The sequence below is a fragment of the Echinops telfairi genome, unplaced genomic scaffold (assembly GCF_000313985.2).
Source record: "Echinops telfairi isolate 266 unplaced genomic scaffold, ASM31398v2 ScPeMD7_7457;HRSCAF=8495, whole genome shotgun sequence".
Lineage (NCBI taxonomy): Eukaryota > Metazoa > Chordata > Mammalia > Afrosoricida > Tenrecidae > Echinops > Echinops telfairi.
Window position 1 is genome coordinate 4,473,859 of NW_022111357.1, and position 21,626 is coordinate 4,495,484.

Here is a 21,626-nt window from a genome sequence, read left to right on the forward strand (position 1 = left end):
TGGGGGGGTGGGGGGTGGTGGTGGCAAATTATATGTGCCATCTTTAGTCGACAGTAGTAGCCCCTGGAAACGGAATAGTCATAACCTCCCTGGTGATGGCTGCCCTACTTTTTAATCTATTTCTCAATCACAGTATACCGTGTCAGAACCGTGTATAGGCCTTTCTCTCCCACCGAAGGGCTGGAGAACAGAAGCTTCTTGTTTTTGTTTTGAACTGTTTCCATACTTACCACAACGAAGCATGTAGCGGGCGCTTGTCCAATGAATGCACGTATCTTGTAAGAATTCTGTGGCTATAAAATCATTGCGAACATAGGACGTCCTGGTAGCTGTTAACAAAATGCAGGTTGCTAGGCTAGACTTGTGCTCAGACCCTGCAAATCTAAATCTACAGGGCAGGAATTCTCAGTCCTGACTGTACATTAAAAAAAATACCAGTGCCCAGGCTGTAGCCCAGAGACTAATTGCACTATCTGGGGTGAAGCTCAAACGTCAATACTTTAAAACATTTTCCTCGAGCCATTCTGCTGTGCGGTCAGGGCAAGCCCTGTGTCTCAGAGCAGAACTGCGCTCCGCCGCAGGGTTCCAGGGGCTGGCTTAGCCGAAGCAGATGGCCGGGTCTTTCTTCTGAAGTACCTCTGGGTGGACACGGACCTACAATATTCAGGTTAGTAGTGGAGCATGTCCACTACAAATATACAAGGGAAAGTAAAAAAGTATTGCTACAAAATCGTAGAAGCCTTTATTAAGTAAAACACCACCGTCTGAAGCGACTGTGTTTCCTTATAGCCTTCACCTCTATCTACACACGGCTGAAGGCGCTGTTTCCCTTTCTTTCACCCTTCCCCAAAGCATTCGGGGCTCCTTCACTTAGGCCAGGTCAACACAAGGAGTTTGGGCACTCACCCTTGACGGACTCATGTGTTCCTTTGAAATGTTCTCTGAGGCTGGGAGGATAAAGATTAGGGATGTAAGGTGGATGGAGTCAAGTTTCCCAGCAAAATTCTTGTAGGACGGCCCTTGCTAACCTCAAAGAAGGACTAGGTACATTCTCAGGATGGGGAAAAGAAAAAAATTTTTCTCTTGGCCATTCTCCAGGGCAGTTTTCATTTTTCTTGACACTCCCCCACAAGAAGCCCTGTGATCAAGAAAATCTTCAAGAAAATCTATCAAGATGACCCCACTGGTTTTCCAAAAATACAGTCACCATAGTCCTCTGAGCTGAATTCTCTGTCTTGAGTTGACCTGGCCCAGCAAATTCCCTTGGAAGCCACTGTTGGATTGGACATTGCTCTCTGAATCCTATTGGTAAATCCAAGACTTGACCCATAAAATCATTTTCGTTAGCTTCCATCTTGCTTGTCCCATAAAATCTTTTTTGTTAGCTTCCATCTTGCTTGTCCCATAAAATCATTTTCGTTAGCTTCCATCTTGCTTGTCTCATAAAATCATTTTCGTTAACTTCCATCTTGCTTAAAAGTACGATGGAAAGATCCCTCAGAGCTAGCCGATCTATCTTTGTATCCCCTGACCCCATCCCCATCCCCATCTCCCATTTAAGGCCTCTTAAGGAGAAAGAGTCTTAAGCACGTGTATTACTGAAAGAACTTTTGTCTGAGCCATCCTCTGATCACTAAACCAAACTCACAGCCATTGAGTCAATGCCAACTTATAGGCACCCGATAAAACAAAAAACACACTCACTGCCATTCAATCGATGCTGCCTCATAGCAACCCCCTGTGGGGATCTGAGGCTGTGTACTAGTATACAAAGCCCCGTCTTTCCCCCGACGACCTGCTGGTGGTTTTGAACTGCAGATCATGAGGCTAGCAGCCCATCGCGTACCCACTGCACCACCACTAGCCACCCTCTAGGACAGCCCTTGGGGACCTCAGCCCCTCTTTACAGGAGTAGAAAGCCCCGTCCTTGTCCGGCAGAGTGCCGTCCGCAGTCCAGTGTGTAACTAACTGATAAGCTCCCAGAGCTCCTTTCCACCGATCGCAGGGCCATGCTTCAACAGGTTTTGTTGGTAGTAAATGCGTGCCTGTGTGAACTAGTACCCCGTAAGTAGCTCTGTGGAGAGGCAGGTGACAGAGTGAAGAGGCCCAAAAGTCTGGCCCCAGGCAGCTGGATCTGTGCTCTGGTTCTGCTCTCACTAGGTGCGTCGTCGTGGGTACCTTTGGGGCCTTAGTTGCTCATCTGTCAAACTGGACTAAAATGCCCTTCTCACGGGGCTGCAAGGAGGAGCCACTAAAATAAGAAATGTGCTGTCGACTCTGGGGAGTGAGGTCTCATCAATGCCTTTGGTCAAATTACTCTGTCTGTCCCCCTGCTAAGAGACCCTGCACAAGGCCGAGGCTCCGGTCCCCCGGCCAGGAACCACCACCACAGTTGTAGTGGGTGGGCTGCACAGGGGTCAGATGACCTCAGTGTGTCCCTACCTCAGTGGCCCTCACAGTTGAGGGCAAGTATGGTTTACTTCAGGGGAAGGAAGGAAAGAAAGAAAACTTTCAGGAAAGGAAATCTGTGAAGGTGTTTTTTGTTTTCAGATCTTTGGCCTATTTATTCCAAGTGTGTTCTCGGGGAGGTAGCAAGAAGAAACCCACCCGAACCGCAGACCTATAATAAGGGAAAGCCAATTTTTCATTTCTGCTGCTGAAAAGGCACCCTCCCAGGGCATAACCACAGTGTGATCGCATCAGGCCTCCTGGACCCGGGCATAATGATGGCTTGCAGGGTGATGAAGGAGGCTCTGAATCTCTGTGGCCCACAAGCCCAATCCGGGGCTTCCCAGGTTGCTTGGCAACACCACCCAAAGCTCCCTTCCGGGCAGCAATTGGACACACTCTGCCCAGCCTGCCGCCTGCTCCTGGGCTCCCAGGCCACATCAAGGCTGGACTCAGACCCGGCAGGGGCCCGCCTGGTACTGATGAATGGGTGGAGCCAGCTGTTTAAAAAGACAGTTCAGACATTTAAAGCCTACTGGTTCAAGTGCAGCTGAGAGAGCAACACTAACTCTTGACCAAAGGTCCCTTCCACCAAAGAGGAGTTGTCCTAGGGGTGGTGGCCTGGCCACTATTCTTCTGAGTGAGGTGACGAAGGTCAGGTGAGCGTGCCTTGTCCTTGGGGTTTTCAGCGAGGCCGACCCCTCTTCCAGACACACGTGTCCATCTTGGCTTCCTGCGGTGGCAGTAGGGGGTGGGGTGGAATTCCCATCCTGTCCCTTAGGGGTGGTGACCTGCCCCTCCTTTCACAACTTCCATTTGGGGACCTTTCCCCCCCTATTCCTCAGTGTTTAGCCCGGGTCTGTCTTCTTGGGGAGCTGCAGGAAGAAGAGGGCGGGAAGGGGTGCAGGGAGGATGAAATGAAAACCTTCCAAACCAAGGTGCGCGCTCTCTTCACAGCGGTGCTTAGACGTCACAGGGGCAGGGGGACAGGCAGGGAGCCCTAAGAGTCTCCTTGCCCAGCCCTCCCCATGGCCAGTGGTGTGGCCACAGGCAACTTATTCTGGAAGCCCGGGTTTCCTTCTCCATAAAATGGGGGTACACCTACTCCTCACTTACACACTCTCTCTTTGGGTAACATTCCGTGCAGAAATTTAAAAACTCTACCCAGCTATTTTGCACCTTCACAACATACACCTGGCAGTCCTGACCGCCGAGGGGCGCGACAAGGGCACCTCGGGCTGTGATGACTCAGGGTCACATGTCAACTTGGCCCGGCCACGATTCGCAGTGTGGGATAGTGTGATTCGCCAGTCACGTCATGGATTTTATGATTCGATGCGATCATTCGTTATTGGTGCATACTGCTGGCTTTTGAATGACGACCTGTCGTTGAAAGCTAGCTGTCAAGAAGGAAAGCGAGCGCGTACTATGGTCTTCCTTCACACGGCTGTTGGGCAAACGAACCGAGGAAAACGCTCCGTGTTTAGCTCGCAACCGGGACCGCGGCAAGTGCTGGCGACACTGGTCGGTTTCGTGACTGGCTGCCGCGCAGGTGACTGTCTGGCTGGCCATCGTGTGCGCGGCTAGAACTGCTCGCTGTCGTTTTCACGGAGTGACCCTTCAGAGCAGATCACCGGACCTAACTTCCAAAACTTCTCTAGGTAGGCTCGTGGCGCCAATCTCTTGGCGGGTGGTTGAACCCTTAACTGCTATTTGATGTATACACCAAATTTTCCAGGGGACTCGGGGACAAGGTGACCTCTCTTGAGGAAACGGAGTGTGGACACTGGGTGTTCGCAGTGCCAAGCTCAATGGCAGGCAACACACCCTTTTCAGTAGCCATTACAACCTGGCTTCCTCTGACAATTCAGTGATGGCCCAGTGATAGCGGTGGGGTGACCAGGAGGCCCTGGTCAACATGACGTGCCGCAGACTCTGCGTCGCCATTTGGTGATGTGGTGTGGGTCCAAGCCCTCCCTCCTCTTTCCTTCTGCAAGGGGCTCTCTTAGAAATAAGATTTTAGCTTTGGAATCATTTTACGTTTACCGAGAAGTTGCAAAGATCGCACAGAATTCAGGATATTTCAGAGACTGCCGTGTGCTAGGAATGATTGAATGTACAAGCATGTCTGCCTTCCATTGGAGCAGGGCTTCTCCACCCTCCACCGTGCCCCAAAATTATTTTCGTTGCTACTTCATAACTGTAGTTTTGCTACTGTTGTGAATCAGGCGACCCCTGGGAAAGGGTCGTTCGACCCCCCCCAAAGGGGTCACGACCCACAGGTTGAGAACCGCTGCATGAGAGGATCATGGGAGCTAGAGCAGACCTTAGAGGTAATTCTTTAAAGTGTGTGTGTGTGTGTGTGTGTGTGTGTGTGTGTGTAAAGAACTACGGATCTCTAAGGTCTGCCAAGTAGGGTAGGCTGGTAGGCTGTTAAACAGGAGTTAATGCAGTCTTGAGATAATTTTTTTTTTCTGTGGGAAACTCGTTTTTCTCGTAAGACTTCAATGGATTGGATCAGGCCCACCTATAATATTGAGGGTAATTTCCTTTACCTAAAGTCAAGTAATTAATTATATGTACTAACCACATCTAGTGTTTGATTAAATAAGCTTAGCCAAATTGAGAGACAAAATTAACCATCACAGGGAATACTAGGTATTTTTTACCCTCTGTAGTGGGAAGTGGCCCCTGCCGCTGCCAAGATTCTTAGGATGAGGAATTCACCCCCCAAATTGACTAATGACCACGACAAAAGTGTCATCCGAAGAAGTCCTTAGCATGTGCAAATTCAGCTCCATAGTTTTTATATTTCATTAGCTTCCCTTAGAGGCTCGTTGTGTATGGATTATGAATTGATTGATCAACTTCGGCTGCAGCCAGTCATGATGTAGTGAGCCAGGCGTACTGCCCCTCCTCCAGCCTGACTTTATTACTCTGCTACCTATATTCTGTGAGTAGTCCTGGTGGCGTGGTGCTTATGAGTTGGGCTGCTAACTCATAAGTTCAAAACCACCAGCTGCTCCTTTGAGAGAAAGATGAGCTTTCTACTCCTGCAGAGAGTTAAAGTCCCGGACACTCATAGGGCAGTTCTACCCTGTCCTATAGGGTCATTATGAGTCAGCATTGACTTAATGGCAGTGAGTTAGAGCTTGGAGACCCATACGTTGTATATAACTTGCATGCAGCTATAAAAACTTGGTGCTTAGTGGGGGCGCAGAAAGGATTCATAAATATCACGTGAGGGGGCCAGTGATGTAAATGAAGAGAAAGAGGCCTGAAAAGATGAATTTGGGGTTTTTGCCCCAAATAGAAGTTGGGATGAAAAGGCGTGAATGTCAAGTTCAGTGGTGTCTGGGCTTTCTGATACTGTGTGTCTCGTGGAGATAGCGGGGAAGTGCTCGTATCTGAGCCGGCATTCAGGCCAGCTTTCCTCCCTTCAGGGAGAGAGGGCTGGCACTGCCCAGAAGGCTCCCCACTTCGTGTGCCTTGGTTTCAGAGACCCCCTGGCCCTTTGGTGGCTGAGGAGCAGTGTGACTCCACTGCGGGGGAACTGTGCGCTCAGCGTTCACATCAGTCCAGCAACGGTAGGCACAGGCTAGGGGAGCGGTGGTCACACTCTGAATGAGCCCCCAGGGCAGTGGCGCTTTGGTGTTGTCAGAGCCCACCCAGTAGTAAGCTGGCTGTGGGTGCAGCATCCACTCCAGGCGCCGGCTTCTAGCACACAGCAGCCTCTGTCAGCGGTCCTCGGCACCGATTAAAAAGGGGAGCAGCCAGACCAGCACTGACTCCTGGGAGGTCTCTTCTGTTGGTTTCAGAGGTCTGAACTATGGGTGGGCAGGGAGGTAGGGTGTTTACTGTGGGGGCAGTTCCACAGTTCCCTGTTCCCTGCTCCACAGGTACGTGGCTTCCCACAGTGCCTGTGTGGGTTTATGTGGGGGTGGGGGCGGAGGTGCTGGCCTAGTCCAAACAGACCCCAGGGAGGCCAGCCTTGTTGATTTTAGGGCAGAAGCTTGGGGTCCTTGAAGCAGGAGCTGTGGTGGTGAGGGGAGCAGGCTCTTTTGGGGGGCCACTGCCCCAGTTCACAGCAGCCTATGACAAGTGTCTCAGGGAGGAGCTGGCATGATGGGAGAAACTTCTTGCTGACTCACGGAGCCCTGCTGTTTGCTCTGCTCCCCAGTTCAGAGTCCCTCAAAGCCTTCCTCTATTGTGTTTGAGGGAATATGGTTCGTTGATGCTGCCATCTCAACCAGAAGTTCTCCAGGTCTTTGAGTGTGCAGGGGGAGATAGCTCCAGATTTAGCCAGGAGGCGATTTTTCCCCCCCTTAACAATCTTCGTAGCTGTTCTTGACTGGTAAGGATGAAAACATGTGACAACAGTGACTGTGTGCGGCATTTCAAGAGTTAGCCATTGCTGTGGTCAATCATGTCAAGCCAACACTAAACCCAAAGCACACAAACACACAGGATCTCCCTGTAGTGCGTGTGTCAGACAGCAGAGTACAGCATCCCATCCCACTCAGGGAGCGACACAGTGACTGGGAAATCATGTGATGGCTGTGGGTGCCTATAGGGCTCCGGGAGAGTATAAGATATTGTTATCATTGCTGAATCATTCAAATTCTTGATCTAGTCCATTGATTCCAAAAATTCTGGTAATCTAAAGTGTACTTGCAGATACTCGTTGACCGACAGAGGCCAGGGAGGCCATGCCCAGGCAAGGTAAAGATGACTGACCACATGATCTTAGATGAGACTTGCTCTCTCTAGGGAGGCCCACCTTGGACCCGGGAAGAGACCCATAGGTGAGAGAACCACCTAAGAATCAGAACGGCCCAATGACACACGAGTGCTCTTGAGCACTTCAGGGAGTTTACACATTTTCACTTGTATGAATGGTGTGGCATTGAATAGACCTTTGTGGACTTGCCCAGATATATGTATAGGGTAGATTTCTAGAAGTAGAGCTATTCCATTGGAGGGAACAGACCACATTCTAGAGATGCCACCCAATTGCCTTCCAAAATGGCACCATCAATTTACACCCCATTGGTTGGACCTATTTCCAAAGTTTGGGGTACTGCCAGTCTCCTTCATTGTTGCCAATCTGATCGGTCACATTTCCCAGGCAGTTAACTGAGCTCAGAAATTCACGTGTGGGGGCAGAAGGACAACAGCAGCAGGAGGAATGGAGAATGTCAGAGACGGCAAGAAACACCTGTAAGTACCACAGGACTGGAGAGAAGATGACTCAGGGCCGACCGACAGGTCTAGAAGGCGGAGTTGATAACGATTGAGATCAAGTGCTGCAATCACTCTCTTGGTCTTTAAGGGATGGACAAGGCAGCATTGTTTACTCACCTGTTGCTAGGGCCTAAAGTAGCTAGCGCTCCCTGTCAGATCTGCCTACTGGGCTTGCCCAGGCACAAAGTCAGTAAGGAGGGAAGCAATGAGTCTTCACTGTATCCACTGGCTCAGCTATCTTTGTGCACTAACAAATCTAACCTGGGTGTTGCCAATGGTTAAGCCCTTGATTCCTAACCAAAGGGGTTGGAGGTTTGAACCCATCCAGAGGATCCTGGAAAACAGGCTTCTAAGAGATCACAACCTTGGAAATCCTATGGAGCACACCTAGGGTGGGGTCAGAATGGAAGGAAACTAGGTTGGTGGTTTGGCTTTTTAAATACCTAAAATGGGTGGGCTAGAATTTGTAAAATTTCTAGATGTTTTGAAATTTGGAGGAAAGAGAAAATTTAGGGGAAGCGGGATTATTTCTCTAAGTGCTTAAAAAAATCATTTTATTGGAGGCTCGTACAACTCATCACAATCCATCTGTCCATCCATTGTGTCAAGCAAATTTGTACATTTGTTGCCATCATTATTTTAAAAACATTTTCTTTCTACTTGAGCCCTTGGTATCAGCTTCTCATTTTTTCTCCTCCCTCTCCTTCCCGAACCCTTGATAATTTATAAATTATTATTTTTTTCATGCCTTACACTGACCGATGTTTCCCTTCACCCACTTTTCTGTTGTCTGTCCTCCTGGGAGGCGGTTATATGTAGATCATTGTGATCGGTTCCCCTCCCCTCCCACCACCTTTCCCTTACCCTCCTGGTATCGCTACTCTCAATATTGGTCCTGAGGGGTTTATCTGTCCTGGATTCCCTGTGTTTCCAGTCTAAGTGCTTTTTATAGACATAGGAGCTTCGGTGGTGAAGTGGTTACATACTGGGCTGCTAAGAGCAAGGTCAGCAGTTCAAAACCACTAGCCTCTTTGCAGGAGACAGATGAGGCTTTCTATTCCTGGGGAGAGTTATAGTCTCAAAACCCCACAGGGGCAGTTCTACTCTGTTCTCTAGGTTCACTACGAGTTGGAATCAACTCAAGGCAGTGAGTTTGGCTTTATAGATATAAAGAACCTGGTGGTGTAATGGGCTATGCATTGAGTGGCTAACCACAAGGTCAGTAGTTCGAACCCCTGGGTTGCTCTGTGGGAATAAGATGAGCCTACCTGCTCCCCTAAAGATTTACAATCTCAAAAACCCTAAGGGGCAGCTCTACTCTGTCCTATAAGGTAACTATGAGTCAGAATTGACTTGATGTCAGTGAGTGGATTTATAGATATAAAGTTTGCTATTAGCAAGGTAGAATTTTATTTTCCCATAAAAATGATCACGTATGGTATTGTTTACAGCATAGCTCATGAAGACACTGTTAGTAATTTCTAACTGAATTTTAAGAAAGTTGCTCATCTTAAATCCATACTGTGGTTTTGTCAATTTTGAGAAGTGGCAAAAAGCTAGACATAATCATGGATATTCAGGGAAAACTAATAAAATAGTTATGTCTTATAGACTTAGTGTCTGACCCTGTGTGTTAGACAGGGTTCTTAGAGAGATAAAACCAAATTGCTGATAATATATTTATTTATAAAGATAATTAGATATATAACAAGAAATGAACTGTTAAATCATATACAGATAAATATATAATACAAGAAATGAACGGTTAAATTATAAAGCACTATAAATGGCTCACTGCAACTCACGTCCATGAGAGAGAGTTGTGAGAGACTAGCAGTTCTTCAAGTCTAGTCTGCTGCCAGATCTTCCTCTAGTTGTACAGAGAGCTAGGCTATGTCAGCACAGCAGCCAATCACAAGGCAGGTCACCAACCGCCAGGCAGGTCACCAACCGCCAGTCCCCAGCTCCAGCGATGTCTTAAAGGGACCTCAACTTACAGCGACACAGTCCAGAGGCTAGGCGTCCCACAGGTAGTGTAGCCTTTAAATTGAGGCACAGAACAAGCAAGGCAGCCGCACACTGGTCCGATGATTACAGAACGAGAGACAAGAAAGGTGAGGCTCACCTAGCCATTTATCTCTCTGCCCTTCAGTTAATCCCACTTGTGTTTATCGGCCAGGCTGGCACTATAAACTATCTCACCCTGGAAAGGCTAAATGGAAGGATAAACGATAGAAGACAGTGAATAAGCCTTTCTTTTCAAAAGCGTTGCTGGGGCAAATAGAAATGAAAGGAGAATCCTCATCTTCTCTAAATTTATTGAATGCAAGTTATTATAATCTGGAACCTTAACTAATGATATTCATTTAGAATTTATTTATTTTATACAGTTTTATTGGTACATAATTCACATATCACACAATGCAATAGTTCAATCATATCAAGAAGAGTGGTACGATCATCACAATCAATTTTAGAACATTTTCTTCTTTCTTGTCCTCCTTGTGATTAGCTCTCCATTTCCCCCACCCTCCCTGCCACAGCCCTAGGAAACCCGTGATTCAGTTACCCCCTTTATAGATTTACCTATTCTGGATTACATATACAGAAAACATACAACAACCAGAACAATAGGAACAACAAAAAACCCCAAACCTAATAATAGCAAAGTAAAACAGAAAAATCTCAATTGTATCATTTAGAAATAATCTAATTGACCTGCTTGCCCAATAATTTTTAGTTTCTATGAAAATAGGTCCCAGCCCTATGCCTGTAATTATTCTATCTATACACACACACTCGCAACCAATAATGACTAAGAAGTATGGAGTCTTTACCACAAACCAGACAGACATAGTTCTAATACATTCATTATCTCAACCAATTCTCCATACACTGCTCTGATCTAAATGATTTAATTACCTCCACTTGAAAATGAAATCTGAAAGTCCCCCAACAAATTAAACCATATGACCCAGAAATTCCACCCATAGGTTTATAGAACTAAAACCGGTGTGGAAACAAAAACTTGTATACAAATGTTTATAGCAGTTTTATTCACAATAGCCCCAATATAGAAACAACCCAGGTTCCATCAACAGAGGAATTCAAAAGCAACCTGGTATATGTATACAATGGAAAATCATTCAGTAGTAAATAGAAATGAAGTATTGATACAGGCTTCAGTTTCCTTCACTTAGCATAATCTTGAAAACATGCCAAGTGAAAGAAACTTGATTCAAAAGACCACATAGATAGTGTGACACCCAGAATAGACAATTCCACGGAGGCAGAAAGTAGATGAGTGGTTGCCAGGGGGCAGAGGGAGGGGGAAATGTTTAATGTGACTGTGTAATGAATACAGAGTTTATTTGGGGAATGATTAAACACATTCTGGAGTGAGGGGAAAGGGAAAGGATGTAGATAAGAAATGTTTAGAAACTGACTGTGGTAGCAAATGTACAATTCTGCTGGACATGATTGAACTGTGGACTGACAAGCTAAATGTATCTATTCCCAACTAATAGTAACAATAATACTAAGCACACTCTGGAGCTAGTAGTGGTGAGGGCTGTAAAACATTGTAAGTGTACTCGATGCCATTGACCTGTATACATTAAGATGGTAAATATTATTCTACGTAAGTTGTTCTGGTGGCATAGAGAGTTATGTGTTAGGCTGCTAATCAATCACAAGGTCAATAGTTTGAAGCCACCAGTCTCCCATGGGAGAAAGGTGAGGCTTTGTGCTCCTGTAAAGATTTACAGCCTTGGAGATCCACAAGGTCAGCTCCACTCTGTCCTGCAGGGTCGCTACGAGCTGGAACGGACTTGACGGCAGTGAATGATGTTATGTAGAATTTGTTTAAAAAAGTCATGTAGGGCTCAGAGATGGGTGATAGGTGGTGGGGTTCCCTGGCTCATGCTTTTAATGACAACACCGTATGGATTCCTCCAGACAACAGGTCCAAAATCACCAAAACCACAAACCCGCTACCATTGTGTAAGTCTGACTCTTCTTGATCCTGTGGCATAAAGTAGCATTACCCCATGGGCTGCCAAGCCTGCCAACCTTTACAGAGGCTCATGTTTTCAAGGTGCATTCACATTGGAGCAGGTTTGAGGATTTCATTTCTCTTTGTGGCTGAACAGGATTCCATTTTGACCTGAGACTCCCCACTGGGGTCGTAAATAAGACTAAGGTATGGCCGCTCCCCAGATCTTTCTCTTGCCAAAGATTATGCTCTTGACTTCTGATAATTATGGCACTCAAGTTCACTGTCATCGAGTCAATGCCAACACACAGCGACCCTATTGAGCAGGACAGAACTGCCCCTGTGGGTTTCCAAGACTGTAACTTCTTTATGGTAGTAGAAAGCCTCCTTTTTCTCCCACAGAGCAGCTGGTGGTTTCATACTGCTGACCTTGGGGTTAGCAGTCCAACACCTAACCCACTACGCCATCAGCGCTCCCACCATGCCACTACTCACCTCTTTACCAAGTTAGAGCAGCACTGTTGTTGAAGCAAGACAGAGGGAGAAGTCAGTGAATGGGATTCAGTTGAGATGAAAGCTAGGGATGAAGGGATTTTAATTAAGGGGTCAGTTGGGAGTTCAAGCGAACTGGGGACTTCGCTCCTTCTTGACTTTACTTTTTATTTCATGGGATCTTTCTCATCTTTCTCAGGAGTAAGTGAGATTTTTGTGGAGCTGTGCTTTGAAATGCTAATGAATGAAATGGTGCTCTGCATGCATACATTATCAGTTGGACTCTCACCTCACTCCTCAAACAGAACCTCCAGCTGTGGCAGATTCCCCTGGGGACAGCAGGGTGACAAGATGTGTTACTGAATACAAAGCCTCCTTGAAGACCTTTGGCTGCACAGGGGAGGGAAGAAGTATTACCATGATGGAACATTAGCCTTAGCATTGGACACAGGTCTGATAGATGTGGCTCTATGATCATTTTTAACTAAAATAGTAACACGTACTTAAAAAGTCTAATATACAGAAATGAACTTCCTGTAAAACTAACAAAGCCTTAGTTCCGAGGCCTCTCACACTCTTTCCAAAGTCCTGTCTCTACTTTTGTAATACAAGATATTTTTGTAACTCTAATATTATATATGTGTGTACATGAATATATACATGTATGTGTGTATATACATGTATCTGTACATATACACAAACACATTACCCTTTTGTTTTTCTTCAAATAGCACTTCCCACATATTTAAGCATCTGGTTCCATAAGCCTGGATTCACTGCTGCATAAAACCCCAAACCTACTGCTACTTAGTGGATTCTAACTCATTGTGACCCGAGAGGACAGAGTAGAATTGCCTTATAGTGTCCAAGGCTGTCTGTCATCTTTTATGGAGGCAGCTCTGGTCACTCAGTGGTTAAAATGCTCAGCTGCTAACCAAGAGGTTGAGATGCTAACCTCTCAGCCTCTCTGGGAGAAAGCTGCGGCAGGCTGCAGCTCTCCTCTCCCCTCTGGAGTCATTATGATTCAGAACGCCTTCGGAGGCAATGGCTTTAGGTTTGGGGTTGACTCTGTTCCAGGTTCAAGCCCCTTCAAACCAACCAACCAACCTGTTTTGTCATTGAACTAATTCTGAATCAGAGCAGAGTAGAGCTACTTCCTCTTTCTTCTTTAGAGTAGCTGGTGAGTTCAAACCATTGACCTTTCAGTCAGCTGAGGGAGAACTTAACCACTGCACCAGCTAGCCTCCTTCCTCCTTCCGCATGGAGGCAAAACCCCAGCAAAATGTTACCTGGCAGAGACATAACCCTGTGTAGTTCTCCAATTTTTCATTCCCTTATGCTTATCAGTACATGCCTATTTCCAAATGTGGGTTGTACCCTATGACTGTACTGATTTCTCTGTCACGCCCTTTTTTGTTTTGGCCACACACTTTATTGAGTGATTTAAGTTGTTCAACCAGAAATAAAACAAAACAAAAAGGAGAAAGACCTTCCAGAGAGCACAGTGCCGTAGGAAGAGGGAAGTGCATGTAGGTAGGCTGACTGATTTTGTATGTGCTGGCTCAGTACCCTGTACATCTGCCTGGTTTCACCTAGCTCAACTCTCATTACACAGCTGTGTATGTCCATTTTACTTGACATCTGTCTCCTCTCCTAGATTGTAAACACTTTGTGATAGGGATCATGACCCGATACCAAATATTTCCATCAATATTTGTTGACTAAATGCTTGAGTGGTTGAATGTTGAGAATTGAACTCCAAGGAATGCTGGGGAAAAGATTCATGGGTGTGAAAATTAATAGAAGACTGGACAGGAGCTGAGGGTGCCAGAGAGTTGAGGGCAAGATGTGTGATAGCAAGGATGCTGACGATGAACCTGGAGAACCAGGAAGGGATGGTCTTCTAACTCACGCCTGGTACAAATGGAAACTTGTAGTGTTTCAGAAAGAGCACTGATAAGTAACAAAAGGAGTCTTGGGTTTGAATCTTGAGAAAGTCAGGGGGTTGGCTTCCTCATCCCTAAGTGGGAATAGCATTCCCTATCTCCTGGAATTACTGTGGGGTCTCATGAGTCAATGGAGGTGAAAGTCCCCAGCATAGTGTCTGGCACACAATAGATGCCCAATTCATATTTTATTCTGAATCAGGAACCAGAGGCCTATGCTTGGACTGGAAGTAGCATCCAGATGAAACGAAGATTGGAACTGAGACTGCTCACCTCAGCTAGACAAAGTGTGCATGATTTGGACTTTGACATCAGTGACCTCTTGGGAAACCCATCTTACTGTAACAGTTGAGTGAGAGACGGTGGCAGATGTAGGAAAGGGTATAAGAAGTAGAATTGCCATTTCTAAGTTCTAGTCCGTCAATTTGTGTGGTAGCAATAGAAGAGAGCAGAAGTGACTCTTGGAAGCCTTGTCTCTCTCTCTCATTTAGGGAGACTATAGATAGTACTTTGTTACAATGATATAATTTGGGGTTAACCAAAACTAAACTCACTGCCATCAAGTCAATGCTGACTCATAGTGACGATATAGGACCGAGTAGAACTGCCCCTGTGAGTTTCCCAGTCTGTAACTCTCCACGGGGGTAGACAGCCTCATGGATGATAGAAATGCTTGGGTACCAGAGACTACATTGATCTTTCCAAGGTGCATTCTAAGAGCACCTGCCTTGGAAACCAGTTATGTCCATGGTCAAAGGCTGGAGAGTCACATGTGTTGCCCTGACATTTCTGTCTCTCTCAGGTGGAGAGAAGATCTAATCCTCTAAGCCATGGCCGGTGCTCATGATTTGGAGATGGAGAGCATGAATCTAAATATGGAGAGGGACCCGAAAGAAGAACTGGAGGAAGAAAAGAAAAGGAGAGAGGAGGAGGGAGGTAAGGCTCTCTCCAAAGATAAAAAGGTCCACAGGATTGTCTCCAAATGGATGCTTCCTGAACAGGTCCGAAGATCATACTTGGATCGAGCCAACTGCTGTCCACCCCCTGTGTTCATCATCTCCATCAGCCTTGTCGAGGTAAATGTATTGGGCGGTGGGCACTAGCTTAAACGCCTGGGCAGGTACAAACACACCCTGACGTTAGACTGAGAGCTAGGGAAGACACTGCAAAGCTGTTGAGAAGACAGCTTGTGGTGTCCCGGTACAGCAGACACAGAACCTTGTGTCCCGTTTTTCTTAGGCTCCCCATTGCTTGCAACTAAGAGTAGGGTTTCATTTTTCTTTCTTTAAAATGTTTTAATCATTTTATTGGGAGCTTTTACAGATATCATAACATTCCACAGTTCAGTCACATCAAGCAGTATGGTACAATTCAAGGAGTTCAAGAAGAAAGAAAATGTTTTGAAACGGAGTTTCATTTTTTCTAATAAATCCTTTGGCCAGCAATGACTTCACCTTCAGTGGTTTTGTTTCATTTCAACAGATGGGAGGCTTAGAGATCAACGAATCTTGGGCTTGCAAATTAGCTTGGGCTCATGAGCCAACGTTTATTGATTGGCAAAGCCCGTTGGAGCCATAGGTTTAGAAGAAGATAGCTGGACACACTGGCTGCAACTATGGGCTCAACTCCAGCAGGGGATGTGAGGATGGAGCAGGACGGGGCAGTGCTCTGTTCGGTTGAACACAGGGTGGCTGACGTCAGGGGCACCTAGCAACAGCCGCCTCTGGACGTCACTAGGAAAGAAAGATCTAAGCTCTTCTCTGAGCAAGTGTGTTTTCAGACCCTGACCTCATGAGCCTCCCTTTGGATCCCAGAGAGAGCCGAAGGCCCCAAGAAGTGGAGTGACTCACTCTAGGCCACCGAGTGAGTGACTGGGCTTCTCAGGAGCCTTATCACACCTAGCCTTTTCTCTCTCACCATGATGCCTCATAAAGGAATAGGCAGAGCATGGCTGCCCTGGGAGTAGGACTTCCGGGCATTACACCAAACCCGTGGCCCAGTCCCTGACAAGGACATCAAGCGTGGTGAAGTGGGAGGTCTGGTAAGAGGGGGAAGACCCTCGCTGAGGTGGATGGACGCCGTAGCTGCAACCAAGGGTGCAGACATAGCAGCGGTGAGGACGGCGCAGGGCCGGCCAGTGCGCGGTTTTGTTGTGCCCGGAGTTGCTATGACCTGAAACAAGTCCACAGCCCCTCACGAGCACAATGACGACATGCTGTCGAGTGGATTCAGACTCATGGTGGCCTCATGCGTTCCAGAGTAGAACGGCTCCGGAGGGCTTTCTTGTCCGCAATATTAACAGAAGCAGAGCACCGAGTCTTTAGTAATATATGTGGAATCGATCACAATGATCTACCTATAACCCCCTCCCTGGGGGATGGACAACAGAAAAGTGGGTGAAGGGAGACATTGGTCAGTGTAAGACATGAAAGAATAATCATAATTCATAAATTATCAAGGATTCGTGAGGGGAGGGTGGGGGAGGGAGGGAGGAGAGAAAATGAGGAGCTGATAGCAAGGGTTCAAGTAGAAAGAAAATGTTTTGAACAGGATGATGGCAACAAACGTACAAATGTGCTTGACACAATGGATGCATGTATGGATTGTGATAAGAGCTGTAAGAACCCCCAATAAGCTGATTAAAAAAAATATATATATATCTATGATATGGATGACCTCTCACCTCCTGACTTGACCGGCGCAGAGGAGGATCACCAGCACAGGCCTCAGCTGCCCAGGCCGAGTCACCTGAGGCTGAGATCGCAGACCGGCTCTGACAGCAATGGTCTTCCCACCGAGCTCCCGACTCTTCAGCTGAGTTCAATACAGCCTGTGGCAGCCACGCAGAATCACAGACCATGCTCGTGATTATGGAGTTTATGAGATAAACGAACAGGTCGCAATTGAGGGGAGAAATGCTCAGGATACAGTCGGTCCCTCAGCACAGCCTCTTCTCTGCTGTGTCCTCAGGCAGGCCTCTCCCTGGCTCCCCCCATAGTTCAATCACATCGAGCAGTATTGCACTGGCCCTGCCTTCTGCCCCCCTCTGACAATGTAATAAAGCTCTTCTAGGGCTGCCAACAAATGCCCAACGAGCGTGCCACTTCACCATAAGCTAAGGTGAGCAGATTTTAACGTTGGTAAAGCGGGACAAAAGCGGGACACCATTGATAAAACTCATATCCTGGCGAAATAGCCACATGGCAGCCGAAAACCGTCTACCCTAGCTTGTCGTGCATGCTTTCCAAAAATTCGGACTTTTTTAAAACGCCGCGGGATGCGGGAAAAATTGTTAAAAATCAGGCCTGTCCCACCAAAAGCAGGACGTCTGGTCACCTTACCATAAGCCTCTGCCCGAAGGCCCTCTGTGCTAGCTCTAGAGGCCGTCACATTTAGCTTCCCTAACGAAGTGCTGGGGCACCCTATTCTACAAGCCAGCCCCCTGCCTTCCGGCACTCAGCTTTACTTGCTCTGTGGGTCTTATGCTCTTGCTGCTGCCACCCTGTGTCACGTCTCTGAGGTGACGGCTGTGACCTGGATCAAGGAGGTTCAATGCACAGGGACATTGGGATCCAAAGGACTCGCCCCATTCCCATTCCATATCTCTTGCCAGTAGTGAGATCTCCTGCTGCCCCACCCCTGCTCCCATCCTTATCCCTACCCCCATCCCTCTTCTGAACTAGAGGGCACTCACCATGAACCCTGCGAATGATCACTCACAGCTGAAGCATAATGCTATGAGCTCCCCTACCTTCTCTTACCCAGACCCATCAGGAAAAAGTTGGTGGGAGTTACAAAGATTATGGCTAGAAGAGTGATAGTTAAGGTTTATTGTGCCATCCTGGCAGATAAAAACATGTGGGATTAATTGAAGGGTGGAGAGATAAATGGCTCGGTGAGCCTCACCTTTCTAGTTCTCGGGTCTCTTGCTTTCTGATGGTCAGACCAGGGTGCAGCTGCCTTAGCCAGTTCCCTGCTTCAACTGGCAAGGCTCACTTCCTGCAAGACATCCCTGAGGAGAAGCCACATGGTCCTACCCCGATGCTGCCCTGGGTGCTGGAGCAGCAGTATGGAGACCCCTGCCAGTGCTGAGATACTTACACATTCACTGACCTGCTTTCCTCCTGTAGTCAGCATCATTGCGTGTGTTCTGTGAGATGGAGGAAGACTTTGTGGATTGGTGTCAGACATATGGGTTAATGTTGGACTTATGGGCTTGGACAGCACTGGGTTGGGATGCTTTCTTAATGTGCACTTAGCTTTTCTATGAAACTCTCTCTTATACGTATGAGTGTCTGTGGGTTTGTTTCTCCAGTTTGCCCAGACTAGATTCCCAGCACAGCTTCTTTTTCCTGTGGTGACTCTGAGTGGGTTTCAGCTGCCTGCCCTTTGGCCCGGGGCTGAGTGCCAACTCTTTGTGCCACCAAGCAACCTTTCAGGGACATTCCCCAAATCACCAAGCCTACCACCACTGCTTGATGCTGCCCCATAGTGACTCTGTAGGGCAGAGTAGAACTGGCCCTTGTGTGGATCTTTGTGGGGGCAGGAAGCTTCATCTTTCTCTCATGGAGTGGCTGGTGGGTTCAAATGGCCAGCCTTCGGGTCAGCTGCACAGTGTGTAATACCCTACACCACCAGGTGAGGAAGACCTTTATGTGGTCTTTCTAATTCCTCCCGGTGCCCCCACCTCCTTACCAGGGAGCTAGCCTCGGGCGGCTCAGATGAGGATAAGCATACTCAGATAAGCATCTGCTCTGGATCTGTATCTGGATTCCTTGTACCTGTTATCCTTCCAGAATTTGCTCTCGTTGCTACCTGCCTTGTCTGCGCAGCTTATCTTTTCACACCAGTCATGGCAGGCTGTGCATGGACCAGCCCGCCAGGGGCCAGTCACTGAGGGGGAGACAGTGTTGAAGGGGCACGGGCTGTACTCACACTGCACAGGATCGACTAGCCCAGACCTGAGTACCACAGAGGAAGCAGTTTTCCTGGAAGGGTTGTGAGCGGGTGCTCACAAAAAATTTTTTTTTGCTTTGAATTAATGTATTATTTACAGGAAAGCTGCAAAATGAGTATGGAGAGTTTCTATATCCCCTTCACTCCATTTCTCCAGTTGACAATATCATGTTTCCCTGTTACATTTGCTGTGGCCAGTCTGGGCTCGTCTGATCCCTTTCTCAGGATGACATTGGGGCAGGGGGTTGGGGAAAGAGATCAGAGGCCTTCAAGTCCCATCATGCTGGGGGACATGACTCCCACATGACAGCTCTGGTGACACCAACCTTCCTCATTGGGTTAATGCAATGTAGCATCTGCCAAGTTTCTTCTCCGTGATGTAACAATCTCCCTTTCCGCACTCTGTTCTTTTTTTTTTTTTAATCATTTTCTTGGGGGCTCGTACAATTCTTATCACAATCCATCCATCCATCCATTGTGTCAAGCACACATGTACATTTGTTGCCCTCATCACTCTCAAAACACTTGCCTTCTACTCGCACTGTGTTCTTTTGAAGTGAGCACTGACTTCATTTTATGCCGCTCTGTCAAGGAAAAAGCCCGTGTTGGGGGTGGGAAGATGAGGGCAGTGGCTACTTCAGGGGTGCCAAGGCAGACAGAGAACACAGTGCTGAGAGCAGGGTGTGCAAGAGTCGGGGAAAGGATTCAGAACAGAGAGTCCCCTTGACACTTTGGCTCCTAAGTGTGGGCGGAAGTAGGACAGGAGCGCAGTGAGGGCTGCTGGGAAAATCTCTGTCATCTTCCAGGCACATGATATGGAGTGACCCACTTGAGAGTTACCGTCCATGGGTTTATTTGAGGTAGCGCCTGGAGAAAGCGAGGTCTCCAGGTAGCACACAGGGTTTGCACTTGTCTACTGACCAAAAGGTTGCTAGTCTGACCACCCAGTGGCATCATGGAAGAAAGATCTGGAAATCTGCTTCTGTATAGACGACAGCCAAGAACACCCAGCAGGCTCAGTTCCACCCTCTGATGCACAGGGTCAGTTCCACTCTGAACTCAAGGTCTGATGGCAATCAGGCCCTCCCCATCCCACCCCCACCTCCGCCCCAGGAGAAGGGGGGTTAACGCTTCTGTCTGCCCCTCCCACCAGCTGGCCGTGTTTATTTACTATGCTGTGTGGAAGCCTCAGAAGCAGTGGATCACCTTGGACTCCGGCATCCTGGAGAGCCCCTTTATCTACTCTCCCGACAAGAGGGAAGAAGCGTGGAGGTTTATCTCGTACATGCTGGTGCACGCTGGGTAAGGAGTGACCGTTAAGTCGCTGATGTCAGTAGAAACGCTACGTTGTTAGAACCCCTGCTGTTTGCTCAGTGCTTTGTTGTGGACCAGCTTGGTCATGCCCACAATCCCACTTCATCCTCACTGCTCCCCTAGGACGCAGGCATTACTTCGGCCATCGTGTACCAGAGGTTTAGGGGTTGGTCCAAGTCACACATCTAAGACGTCGAGCTAGAACCTGAGCCTACGGGACTGACCCAGCCTATGTCCAGAGTCCTTTACCTTCATCATCATTGCCTGATAGTAGTGTACATAGGAACATGAATGAGAAGGGGCCAAACCAGTACAAAACCAAAACTATGTTTCCCAAGTTTTTGATGCTAAGTATACCCTAGAAGTCTCTGAAAGCGCAAATTGCTCATGTACTTGGCTGCTAATTAAAGAGGTTGGAAGTTCACAGCTACTCAGAGTGACCTCCAAAGAAAGGCCTAGCAATCTTGCCCCCAGACCAATCATTGAAAACACTATAGGAGCCTTCACCCAATTCACTATTGCAAGTTGAACAAGTACAAAGTGAAGGAGCTCATCAGAAAGAACAGATAAAACATGACAGAGCATCTAGGATCACCGTGAGTTGAGGTGATTCCATGCATGGCAGCCACTGTTTAAATGTGTGTCTAGGTCATTGGTTCCCAAGCTTTTCAGGGGAAAAACAATTGCCCTGAGCCCCCCGGCAGTGTTGTGCTGTAACATGTAATCCAGGCGCAAGTCCAGGGTTCTGCTTTTGCAGCCCCTCTGGGTCATTCCAGGTGCTCTAGTGGTATAGTAGTTTCGCACTGGGCTGCAATCTGTGAGGTTTGCAGTTTGAAACCTTAGAGACAGAGCTTGTACTCCTGTCCAGCCTTACAGCCTCGGGAACTCACAGGGGCCTCCTGTCCTAGAGTCCCTATGAGCCATGACACCGTGGTAGTGAGTTGGATCCTTCCAGTGCCCTCCAGGGGGCAGTATCGCACCCTGTGGGAAACACTGCTCTAGGTAAGGAGATAGCGGAACTCCCTAGGCTCCCTCACCCCAGCCTTTCAAAAATTATTATATGAACAGCTTGATGGGAGTGTAGTATGTTATGCACCTGGATTAATACAGAAAATAGGAGAGCAGGGTCTTTTAGTTTGCTTAGTTTCTTAAATGTTAGTAGCTTCTCATGACATACCTTGACATTTTGGATCCACCATGCCCCCTGAAGGTGGTTAGGCGCTTGCTTCTGG

General features: G+C 47.5%; 1 protein-coding gene across 1 annotated transcript in view; it reads left to right on the plus strand.

Annotated features, from left to right (window-relative positions):
- The window catches only part of RHBDL2 (rhomboid like 2), a 66,631-nt gene that overhangs the window by 7,057 nt on the left and 37,948 nt on the right, over window positions 1-21,626 (plus strand). The window contains exons 2-3 of the mRNA XM_013005384.2: window positions 14,927-15,200; window positions 20,234-20,382. Coding sequence (XP_012860838.1) covers window positions 14,955-15,200; window positions 20,234-20,382 — 395 coding nt within the window. The 5' untranslated portion in view covers window positions 14,927-14,954. The remainder of the gene's footprint in view (window positions 1-14,926; window positions 15,201-20,233; window positions 20,383-21,626) is intronic.